This window comes from Mustela erminea, chromosome 4 (assembly GCF_009829155.1).
Source record: "Mustela erminea isolate mMusErm1 chromosome 4, mMusErm1.Pri, whole genome shotgun sequence".
NCBI lineage: Eukaryota > Metazoa > Chordata > Mammalia > Carnivora > Mustelidae > Mustela > Mustela erminea.
In genome coordinates this window covers 93,735,327-93,748,638 of record NC_045617.1, presented here as the reverse complement: position 1 = coordinate 93,748,638, position 13,312 = coordinate 93,735,327, and the positions used below count along the sequence as shown (strand labels likewise).

The following is a 13,312-nucleotide window of genomic DNA, read 5'->3' as shown; positions in this document are numbered from 1 at the left end:
ACATGTATGGAACTAGAGGGTATTATGCTTAGCGAAATAAGTCAACTAGAGAAAGACAATTATCATATGATCTCCCTGATATGAGAAGTTGAGAGGCAACATGAGGGGTCTGGGGGGTAGGAAAAGAATAAATGAAACAAGATGGGATCAGGAGGGAGACAAACCGTAAGAGACTCTTAATCTCACAAAACAAATTGAGGGTTGCCGGGGGGAGGGAGGTAGGGAGGGGGGTGGGGTTATGGACATTGGGGAAGGTATGTGCTATGGTGAGTGCTGTGAAGTATGTAAACTTGGCAATTCACAGACCTGTACCCCTGGGGCTAATAATACATTATATGTTAATAAAAAAATTAAAAAATTATTTTAAAAAATCATACACACCAGACTACTACTGATTATGTGAAAACTAAATCAAATACTAAAAACACCAGTTATTATGCAAAGGGAAAAAAAAGTGTAGGGTTCAGAACATACCAATTTAGACCTATGCAACTTTGGAACCTGAGCACTAAAAATGAAAATAAAAGTAAGTAACAATAACTGAAACCATAGAAAATGGATAATAAGCGGGTAAAACTTAAGACTGCCCAAGAAGATGACAGATGGATTCCTCTACAGCTATTAAAAACGTATAAAAACAATAAAGTAGAAAGGTTGGTTTATAGATATTAAGATAATGCAGAGAAAAGAGGAGGTAAGCACCAGGAGCTAAAAGATGGAACTTCTTACGCTAGGACTGTCAACTTTGAGGAAAATACCCAGGTACAGATGAGACGATCACCTTAACAAAGGGGGGGAGGTTTCACTTAGGGGTGCCTGGGTGGCTCAGTTGGTTAGGCATCTGACTCTTGGTTTCAGCTCGGCTCATAATCTCAGGGTCCTGAGATCATGCCCCGTGCCAGCTCGATGCTCAGGCTTGAGTCTGCTGATCCCTCTCTACTTCTCCCCTAGCATGCTGGCACAAGTAAGGTCTCTGCCTCTCTCTCTCTTCCTCCCTCTGGAATAAACAAAATCTCAAGGAAAAAAAAAAAAAGGTTTCAATTAAAACCTAAAAGAACTCCTGTTTACCCAACCAGCCAAGATGAGAGCCTTTCCCGTTCTTACTGAAATTATAATTCTACACTCTTTATCACAGCTCCTTTTACCTAGAAATTAAACTAACACAACTTTCCCATTGTCCTGACATCATTCCCCTACTTACCATTTTTTTAAGATTTATTTATTTATTTGAGAGGGAGAGCATGCATACAAGCACGTGTGCAAGTAGGGGAAGGAGCAGAGGTAAAACTCTTCAAGCCAACTCCTTGCTGAGTGCAGAGCCTCACTTGGGACTGGATCCCACAACCCATGAGATAATAACCAGAGGAGAAACCAACAGTCAGACCCTCAACCAACTGAGCCACCCAGATGCTCCCATTTACCAATCATTTATGAGTTAACTACACAGTGTCATAAAAATATGTTGTAGCCAAAGTGACTATGTAATGTATCACAATGAAATACATATCAGTTTTAAAAAGTTGCAACCTGATTATTATGCCAATGTCTGAATCACACAAAATACTATTTGTTTATGCATAGGTAAATATGTATAAAACTATGTATTACAGGGATACATATAATTTCAGAATATGGAGTTTGGGAGGAGAGGGAAATGGTAAGGCGGTAACAACTCAATTTTACATATAATGTTCTATTAGAAAGCAACACTCTAAAGCAAAAATGCCAAAATTATAACATTCTATACATAAGTTCGTGGATCCTGCTCTATATAGTCTTTGAAAATATTTTTTAAGTCATATAAAGATGAAATGACAGTGCAAAGGAACAATGAAATGAACAGTCTGTCAGAAAACAAATTTAGTGTCCATGAAGGTTTTTTTCAATAAGCTACAAAAATTATTTGACTTTTCTATCCATCTTCCAGCTCAACTAGAATGCTCTTCAGTACAGCTATCTGAAATAACAACAGGGGTGTGTTTTAGAGAAAGCCAAGTTAGTTCTACAATCCACTCCATAGTCTTACGTATACAAAATAACCTAAGTACCTTAATGTAACAGTATATTAAGCATAAAAGGCTTATTTTCAAGGAGATAGTGAATTATAAATTCTAACTCTTCCTTAAATCTTCATATACACAGCTGAAAGTAATAAAGCCAACTTTTTGTCTATCACTATTAATTGCCTGTGGTTAATTTTTTCAATAAAAATTTTACTTTAGAATAATTTTAGGTTTATGGAAGAGTTTACAAAAGCACAGAGTTCCCATATACCCCTTCCTCTGTTCCCCTAATGTTTTATCTTACATAACCATATTACAGTCGTCCAAACTAAGAAATTAACACTAATATATCACTACTACTAACTAAACCATTGACTTTATAAAGAACTCATCAGTTTTTTCATTAGTATCTATTTTTTTGTTCCAGAATCCAATCCAGGATACCACAATGCATTTGAACATCATGTCTCCTTAGGCTCCTCTAGCCAACATTGGTATCTCAATCTTCCCTTGGGTTTGATGACCTTGAAATTTTTTTTCAGCCCTGGTCAAGTATTTTGTAGAGTGTCTCAGATTTGGGTTTGTCTTACTGTTTAATCTCATGCTTAGACTGAGATTATGGTCTTGGGGGTAAGAATAAATACCACAGAGATGAAGGAGATACAGGATATCAACCTAATATATCTCTGCTTATGTTAGCTTTGATCACTTGATTATGGTAGTACATGCCAGATTTCTCCACTGTAAAGTTACTATTTTCCTCTTCCATCTATTTTTTAGTCCAGCCCATTCCTGAGCAATGCTTTTGAGGGGAGGGGAGGAGAGGAGATGAAGGGTAAGGGAGTATCTACAAATATTTGAAGTAATTCTGTGAGATTTCTCCCTTCTCCCCATTTATTTATTAATTCAACCATTTATCTTTATCAACCATTTATCTGAACTTATATATATTTATGCTTCACTTTGGGTAATAATCAAATACTAGACTATTTTATTGCCTAAATTGTTCCAGTTCTGGACACTGGAAGCTCTTTTAGATTGGCCCCTATGCTGTTTTGACATGAGCCATCATTCTGTGGGGTTTTTTGAGCACTTCCTTACTTTCTGGTACTATGAGAAACTCCAGAGTCCATCATGTATTTTCCTTAGCACAGCCCTAGAACAGTTATTTGTCTAAGGAGCCTTCCTTCCTTATATTGGAGAATAATATTTAAAAACCAAAATCCAGACACCAGGTATAGTCATTGCTACTGGTGTGTCACTGTTTCTAGGCTATCTCAGTAGACAGCTGAGAAATACATGTATGTGTATTATCGCAAGTATTAATACACAAATTTATAAATATATCGTTATATATTAGTACATATTTTAAACTAAACATGAGTTCATACTGCTGTCTCCAATTCTAATTTGGTACCTGGTAGTTACTTTTTATTCCCAGATTACGCTTCCCTCTATTATCTAATATTCTCAAACTGCATCCTCTGTTCTCAGGCAATTCATTGAAGTCAAGGTCTAATATTAGTTGTACTGAAACAGGAAAGTAACATGTATTTCAAAATGGAGTCCTGTGATAGGTCATCTTCACTACTGAGAACACAATTAAGAAAACTATATAAAAACTTTTAACTTATTTTTTTTTAACTAACGTTCTATTATTTCAGTATGTTATCTCTGAAAAGGCACTTTCCTTTTAAAAAAAGAGAGAGAAATGAAATGAGAGGTCAATGCAACGGCTTCCTATATACTATCAATATATCATTTTAAGAATAAAAAAAAAAAACAGAAATTATGTGACTTGACCTATAGCATACCACCAGGAAAGGACAGAGCTGGAACTTGACTGTGTTTTAATCCATTTATTCTACTCCAGTTCCTAAGGAATCTGCATTACACTCCATTTTAGGTTATAAGAAATAAGTCGGTTTATAAAACAAGAAGTAAAAAAATTAAAGTGACCGACCTTCTCCTATTAGTTCAAGTCCCTATTACAGTTTTTCTTAGTTGTTTCAAGAGATAAAATATAGTTAGGTAAGTGCAGTTAGTTCACTTCTGAAATCTATTACAGTATTACAGTATGAGTTCATATTTAAAGGTAAAACCATAATTAAAATAAACACAAATTATTCAGAGAACAAATGTTTACTAAATATCCACATTATGCAGGTGGGTATAACTACGTAAGATGAACAAACAAATGAGACACATTCTAGCCTTCCCAGAAGAACTCATAATTATAATCTAATGAGGCCAGTGATACAGCTAGAAATAAGAAAACTAATATAGGAAACAAGACAATTATAAGTGAAGTAGAAATATATAGGTATTCTTTATATTTTTCCTTCTCTAAACTACTGAGAACTTTGTGTGCAAATGATTTAAGAATCTTGATTGTTTTCTGGCAGAGGTGACAGAATATTTACTAAAAAAGGAATGTTTGGTGGTTAATGAGTAAACTGTTACTTTGATAAATACATATCGCAATGCTGAAACTTAACAGAGGAATCTAAGATATCTGTGAAGAGTCTGCAAAAGTAACAATATACAATTAGACTTGAGTCAACTACCCTGGATTGCAGTTCAAATTCTAGATCTTCTTGGCTGTCAACACCAGATAAACCATGTAACCTCTCATCTATATGTCGCCATATTTAAAATGGAGTTATCATCTGCCCTACTTATAAGACTTGTACATGAGAATGTACACAGCAAAACTACTTTGTAAATAAAAGAGTGCTACCCAAATGCAAAGTACCATTTATTTTTCTAAAAAGAGAGACAGATATATACATACACATATAAACACACATACCTACAGTGTAGTGTTATTACCCACCAAGATACCACGTAGATGTGGAGTAAAAAATTTACCTTTTTTAGGTATACAAACACATGTATAAAATACACGTATTTCTTAATGATTAAATCTTATGAACTAACAGCCAGAAATTTAAGTGAGAGTACTTACCTTAACAAAATTATCAGGAAACATTCCTCTTCTCCCATTTAATTCTCCTTCTAGCCATCCTTCCTCTTGCAGTTTTTTCACATTCCTGATGATTTCACCAACTCGAATAGTTAATTCATCATCATGCACAGCATCATAATCATACTCCACAATATAGTCAACTAAAAAAAGAAAAATAAATGTCTAAAAATTCATGAAATAAAATTAACCATTATTAATAAACTTAAAACTAAGAAGCCTGTTTAACAACAATATTACAAAGACATTATCAAGGTTTACTTCGATGATTTTAAGTATTTGGCTACATTTGCAAATTTCTTGACTGCCTTAGTATAAAACACAGTACAAATTTTCAGTAGAAGCCTCAATACAATATATAATTCATGTCATCAGTAGTTCTTATGGTCGGATGTATATATTGTTATTGACAGATAATCTCTATAGTGGTCCCTATGATCCCCATCTCTTGATATTCATGGCTTTGTGCAACTCCCTCTCCTTCACAGGGGACATGACTTATGGCTGACTTTCAACAGACTATGACAAAGAAGATACACTGTATTTGACTATATAACATTATAATGTCCATCTTGCTCGGAAACTCTCACACTTGTCTTTGAAGATGTAAGCGGCTTTGCCGTAAGCTGGCCTATCAAGAAACTGATGAAGGTCTATGAATGACAGCCAGCAAAAAACTGAGGGCATCAGTCCAACAGCCCACAGAGAACTTAATGATGCCAACCACCATATAACCTTGGAAGAAGATCCTTCCCCAGCTGATAGCCCAGATCTAGCCAACACCTTCACTGCAGCCTTGTACAGTACCCAGTTAGTCACACCCAGACTTACTAAATCAAAATAACTGTGAGATAATAAAATGTGCATTGTTTTAAGCTGCTAAGCTTATGGCAATATTATTACTACATAAGAGAAAATGAATACATCCTGAAGTAAAGATTAGTAAGGATCTATTTTACTACCTTTAAGTACAGAATTTTAGATTATAGGATATCATATATGCATACTATTAATATTTTACAGGGTTCAATACAAGAAAAGCAGTAACAGATCCTATTCAAGATGGGAGACTAGCCATCCATGGCAGACTAGCCATACCTCCAATTCATCTTTTCTTTCTCCTATAATTTTTAAAGAAGAATACACACATACATGCATGCACGCGCGCACACACACACACACACACACACAGCTATAACCAAAATAAAGGGAAAAAAATTATGGGCAGCCATTGTTGATTGCCAAACCAACAGCCATTCCCACACAGACTCCCCACCTCCTTCTTCCTTTCTTATTGAACCCTGATTTTGTTCAGGTATTTTGAGATCACGTACTTTTACAAATGTGACTTTCCTCATTCCAAAAGAAAGTTAAATCTTTTCTAGTCCAGACCTGGGCTTTTCAAATAATGATGTATAATCATGTCATCTTGTTGACTTGCAGAAGTCATCTTATTCAATCTTGCTTAAAAGTGTACTCTGAAAAGGCCCTGGATATCTAATGCTGCTGGTCAAAGAGGAAATGATCTAAAGACAATTTATTTACTAAACACAATTTATTTATAATAATTTCACACACAGAAACACACATGCACACATACATGCATGCACAGACTGGTTTTCAAATACACATGTGATGGATGGATTCTACCAAAAGATACGAGGAAGGTTTCAGGGAAAGTTTTATCCAATCTTAAAAACCAAACAGAAGGAAAAAAATGTCTTCCTATAGACCTTAGATATTCCTCTATAAGAATGTAATGCCCCAAACTGCTATAACTATTTAAGACAAGAAAAAGATGAAGAGATTGTCTCAATCCCTTCTTAAAACAAGAAAAAGATTACAATGGAAGAGAAGAAAGATGAAAATGACTTGGATCTTTGCTAGATTCATCAAACTGCTATATTAAGCAATCCCTGAGTTACAATACTATTAGTTTTCTTGTTACAGAAGTAGTTTTTTCTTAACTTTTTTTTTTTAAGATTTATTTATTTTAGAGAGAGAGAGAAAACACACACATGAGCAGGAGGGTCAGAGAGAGAGGGAGAGAGAATGTGAAGCAGACTCCACACTGAGCACAGAGCCCAATTTGGGGCTCGATCTCACAACCCTAAGATCAGGACCTGAGCTGAAACCAGAGTCAGACACCTAACTGACTACACCACCCAAAGGCCCCAGTTTTTTTCTTAACTTTTAAGTAATTTTTAGACAGAATTTCTACATATGGCTGAAAATCCCTACCTAAGAAGAAAGCCAAAACCAAAATTTTCCAGTTTATGAAAATGGATCTATAACTAATAAAGCCAGGAATAGAAAGCCCAGAGAATTTTAGGAAACTGTAAGATACCAAATTGCTCTGCAGAATCCCCACAGAAGCTAGAAATTCAAAAAAGGAGGGCTTATGGGAAATGCAAAACTGAAAATAGGGGAATTATCTCTACACGGAAGAGCAAACACTCACTATCAACCACAATAGTTCCAAGACAATAAAGCTAAATAGACAGGAATTTTTCTCTGACCGCCAAAAATTAAAGGGTTAATCTCTACCCCACCCTCAGACTACTCTCCCCCCCCACACACACACAGAGTTTGTGGAAACCAGTAAAGCTCCTATGGATGAGTGTTGGTTTCTTAGAGAAATGACTACTGATTTCCAGAATTTAGAGGTTTCCACACCAATGTGCAGCTCCCTGCCTGATAAGTGTAAAATAAAACACTAAGTCCTACCTATATAGTGTCCCCAGCTTACTATTCATTCATAAATATGAATAGACTATCATGAATAAACCATAATAAAATGAAAAATTACTCCTGGATGAAACATACACCCACCTTCCCCCTTTTACCATCCAAAACAAATGAGTCCTAAAGCCATTTAGGTGTAGAAGAGCACAGAGGGAGAAAGGGTGAAGAAGTTGGAGGCGGGCGGGGGGGGGGGGGGGGGGTCTGATGTAAGAAGCTAAAGACCAAGAAGAGTAAAAGAGGTATCCAAAATTGGGATGGGGGTAAAGGCAGGAGTCCAGCTATCAGAGTCTGAGCACATCCACATATGGGGGTTTCTCTAGTACATCATATCAGCATTCTAAAGCAAGGTGAGGAGGGCATCCATGTAGGGGCAACCTGACATGGTGTATCAGACCCCAAGCACAGTGGAGAGGGCATCCAAGCTGAGGGGTAGCTTGCTAAGGAATATCAAAGGCAAAATGTGTTGGGGGTGGGTGGCAGATTTCCATGAAGTTATAGAAGGGTAAAGGCAACCTAAAATGAGGACTAATAGCTCAAAGAAAAGGTGAAGAGTAACAGCTGAGATGGAAGACTAGCTACATCCACGGGATTGATCAAATAAGTAAAAATACTAAGGATAATGGAAGCCAAATTTCACTGTCAGAGAAGGGAGTTGCACACAAAGGAGAAAAAGCTAGATTCAATAATGTGATACTAAATGAGAAGTATCACCATGAATTAACAGTTTTCAATACATAGATATACACACACATACCAGCTCTGTCCACTGAAAGGGCCTGAAACTAGCAACACTCTAATGGCAATCAGCAAACCTAATGCTGAGATCTTAAAAACACCACTTTCTACTAAAAGAACTAGGAATCCCTTGGAAGACAGGCAATTCCACCACTAAGGCAGGAAAAGTACAAGATAAGCCTGGGACACAATAATGCGCCACAAAGCAAGGAAGTTAAAAAAAGATAAGGTGATGGCAAAGGACAGAAAGAAGTGATACAAAAAGGCTCCTACTATCCAAAATTGGAGCATCAAAATGAACAATGAGAGTAAAAGAATATATATCTCACTGAATAATGTAAGAAATCATGACTCCATGCATGTACAAATAAATGTTATTTTTTTAATTCTATGGTTGGATTCTGATTAAGCATAAGACCTGGCTTGTAGAAAATACACACTAAAATATTCAGGAATGAGGTGCCACCCGGGTGGCTCAGTAGGTTAAGCTTCTGCCTTTGGCTCGGGTCATGATCTCAGGGTCCTGGGATCAAGCACTGCATTGGGCTCTCTGCTCAGCATTGGGCTCCAGAGAGCCCGCTTCCCTCTCTCTCTCTGCCTGCCTCTCGGCCTACTTGTGATCTCTCTCTCTCTGTCAAATAAATTTTAAAAATCTTTAAAAATAAATGAATGAATGAACCAATGAATGCATAAATAAATAAATAAAATATTCAGGACAAAAATTATCAGTCAGGAAAAATGTCTTTGTATTGTACTTCTGTACTTATTTCTACAATGTACTACTTCAAAATAAACATTGTAACTATGTACAAATTTGTATTCTCAAGAGATACAATAAAGTTCATAAAATCAGAACAGAATGATATAAAAAAAAGAGAGAGAAAGAGGGAAAATAAGAAGGGTTGAGAAACCTATATTTTCCAGGATGCCTAGGTGGCTCAGTCAGTTAAGCATCTGCCTTCCCCTTGGGTTATGATCCCAGGGTCCTGGGATGCAGCCCTGCATCAGGCTCTCCCTGCTCATCAGGGGCCTTCTTCTCCCCTCCCTCTGCTGCTCCCCCTGCTTATACTCTCTCTCTCTCCCCCACCCCATCAAGTAAATAAATAAATAACATCTTTTTAAAAAATCTGTCTCTTCCAACATGTCTCATTAACTTTTTTTTTCTTTTGAAGAGGTGGAGACAAATCCAGGAAATTTTTCCAGAAAAAGTAAAGCAAAAAGATATAAAGGAAATATAAAAGAAAGATGATCAATCCAGACAACTCAAAATCCAATTAAAAGTTCTAGAAAAAAGAGATAGAGAAAATAGAAGAATTGACAAATAGCACAAGAAAATACTCCAAAGCTAAATGAAACAATTTTCAAATGCAAAGAGGTCTATGAAAATCTATGGAAGAGGTCTATGAAAATCTATGAAAGAGGTCTATGAAAAGTATAATAACAAAAAAGTAAGTACTCACATCTAGATGAAATTTAACAAAGATAAATACTTCCCTCAAAGCTCTCTGAAAAGAAACAGAGTTCATCTACAATAGAGAGAATCATCAAAAGACTTCTCATCTAGGACACCAGATTCTACTGGAGAAAGAAAAAGGCAAGGCCACTTAAGTATTAAAGGAAAATGAATTCCACACTCAGTCAAATCAGCAGGCTGAATGTTACACATTTTCACACAGGCAAGGAAAAGGAAATTAACTCCTACATATGACCTTACATGTTACCCAGTAAAATAAAAAATATGAAACAAAGAGAAGACATGAAATGCAAGAAATAGTGGAGCCAATCTGAGAGAGTAAGTAAAGTGCTAAAATGGCAAATGTGCAACAAATCTAAGGAACAGTGTAGAGTAAGCAGGAGACAAAAAGTTCTAGAAGGTATTTGGGGGCAAGGAATGAGGAATAGACTGTTCTTTAATCAACTTTAGATTTTTAAAAGCTAATAATACATGTGGTGATCACTAGCATAGTAAGAGTATAAAATGCCAAACAAAAAATACTGGACTTGCAGTTTCAGCTCCAATATGTGAAAAAATTAGAAGCTGGCACTCCCTACAACAAGAAAAAAGCTAAACTGAAAGTCACTGACTTTCCCTGGACCCATCAGAAAAATGAAGATACAAGGCAAACTGCCAGCTCAAGATACAGAGATAGACATATCCAGGATATCAAAGCCAAGAACTACTACATCACCTCAAATACAAACAAGTGGAACCATTCCCGGGGCTGTCGTAACAATCACAAACTAGGTGACTTAAAGCAGGAAAACTTTATTCTTTCACTCTATAATTCTGAAGGCCAGAGTAGAAAATCAAAGTATCAGCAGGACTGGGTCCTCCTGAAGGCTCAGAGAAAAGAACTGCTTCACATTCTGCCTTGGCTTCTGGAGGCTGCCAGAAATCTCTGGCATTCCTTAGTTTGCATAATTCCAACCTCTGCCTCCATCTGCACATGACCTTGCCCTTCTGTGTGTCTCAAATCTCCCTCCCCTTACTCCTTTTTTTTTTTTTTTAAGATTTTACTTATTTGTCAGAAAGAGAGAGCAGAAGCAAGGCGAGCTGGAGGCAGAATAGGCAGAGGGAGAAGCAGGGTTCCTGCTGAGCAAGGAGCCCAATGTGGGACTGGATCCCAGGGCTCCCAGATCATGACCTAAGCGGAAGGCAGAGGAGCCAGCCAGGAATCCCTCTCTCCCCTTACTCTCAGTAAGAATACTGCTCACTGGATTTGTGGTCAGTCCTAAATCCAGGACGGTATTATCTCTTAAGATGCTTGGTTACATATGCAAAGACTTCATTTCCAAATAGCACCAAATTCATCTATACCAAGGCTTAGAACTTGAACATACCATATCAGTGGCAGAAAGTTAAGCCACTGCAAACACCTAAGCGGTACTTTGGATGAACTACTAGAGGCTGAACGTGGAATAGCATCACAGTTGGAAACTTCTGGGAACCACAGTCTCAGGAGAGTCACCCGCTGTTATGGTTTTATTTCCAGGAACCCCGCAAGATTCTCAGAGTTAAGAACCCATAAAAATCTCCTTGTGCTTCTCACAAGGAGAAGGTAAAAGAGGTCACCCTAAAGTAAGGAGAAACCAGAGCATTCACCATAACAAAGACTTAATCTCCACAGAAAAGACTTTACCAGGCCATATCCCATATGCAGTAAAGTATGGGATTCTCTGATTCCAGTCACCACTTCCCCTTCTCTCAGACTAGTCAAGATTACAGTCCCATAACACAAACCCACTAAAAGTTTGAGATTTAATTATAAGATTATAGGAGGCTTCCTCTCTCCTACTCCTTTCCACCACACAAGTGAGGTTCCAGTATAATAAAGGCTAATCACTGCTAAAAAAAGTTTTGCATGGTATAGATTCCATCTGAGGAAGAGTTCTTAGGAAAACCCAAAGACAGCCAGGAAGACAAAAAAGGACTCTAAAGAACTGTGAAGCGTCTGGCACCTATACTTAGAGCAAATATTAAACACAATACAACTCTTGGACAGACGAATATAAAATCTCACACTCAGTATCTGTTTATCTGAGTTCCTATTCCCTAATACATAGTGTCAACTTTCAACAAAAAACTATACACCATGCTTTTAAAAGGCAAGGAAAAACACAAAGACAAAGGAAGCATCAGACCCAGACTCAAATATAATACATATTTTGGAATCAGACAGGGAATTTAAAATAATTATGATTAATATGTTAAAAGCAGTAATGGGGGAAAAAAGACAACAACAAGAGCAGATGAGTAAGGTAAGCAGACAGACGGAAACTCTAAAATCAAAAGGAAGTGAAAGAAATAAATACTATCTAAATAAAGTTATATATAATGAAATAAAGGATGCCCCAGTGGCAGGTCACTGCCCCCAGGAAATGATGGGTCAATGCTGAAAGGAGGCACCACAGCAAAGGTGGTATCTCAGAGGGGATCCTCAATGGCAGCACCTCAGAAGGAGGTTCCAGGCATGGTAGGATGCATTGGCAGCAGCTACTGAGATGCTGACCAGTTGGCTGGTGACCTAAACTGAAGGGACAAGTGGCATGCTCGGCATGCACAGTCCTGAGGCCTTGCCTCAGTTTTCTAAACTTCGGGCTCCCTTCCGCCAGACCCTTATGCCCAGTATCAACAACTTTTTCAACCCTCTCCTCCGCCATCTCCTGGAGCTTCATGTGGGGCAATGAACAGAAACTTCCAGCACTGATACAGCCCTGAGGGGTTGAACAACAAGGTCCCTGGTGACCAGGAGGAAGGAACTGTGGCAGGAAAAGGGGGAAAGGATTGGGCAAAGGGGTGCGAGCTCTCTGACCTATACCCACCTCCTCTCTCTGCCATGGCCTATTCTGAGGAAGCAGCTCTCCTAAGAACCAGGGCCTTGGAGGTGTCCTGGTAATTACTAGTGGAAGTAGCCACTGGGCCTTAAAGAAAGTGGTCAGCTTTACCTGGGAATGAATATGCACAGCACACTGGCAAAAATGCTCCCAGGGCTCCTGAGGGTTCCACAGCAAGGGCAATAAGCGAAGGAGCAATCCTTACACCTGCTCAAAGATGACATTCAAATAAACAAGAGCTTTTCTATCAGAAGTTGCATATGTTACATATACTGTTTGAGTTAACGGATGGCTTCAGACTTAAGACCAACAAAACTAAAAGAAAAACACTGAATGAACTAACTGAGTATGCTTCAACTCACTGTGGGGTAATTTGTTGAATCAGTATATTGTGATAAATCAAAAATGATCAGTGCTGGCATCTTCCATACTCCTCCTCCAAGTGATAATCTAGATTTTGATCCAGAAAGGGATGAATTTGAGGCCTCTTGGCTTCACATACAATTGG

The 13,312-nt window shown here is 37.7% G+C and overlaps 1 protein-coding gene across 1 annotated transcript in view; it reads right to left on the bottom strand.

The window, feature by feature from the left end:
- CD2AP (CD2 associated protein) overlaps positions 1-13,312 on the bottom strand; it is a 136,817-nt gene that overhangs the window by 103,190 nt on the left and 20,315 nt on the right. Inside the window, exon 2 of the mRNA XM_032340205.1 lies at positions 4,972-5,132. Coding sequence (XP_032196096.1) covers positions 4,972-5,132 — 161 coding nt within the window. The remainder of the gene's footprint in view (positions 1-4,971; positions 5,133-13,312) is intronic.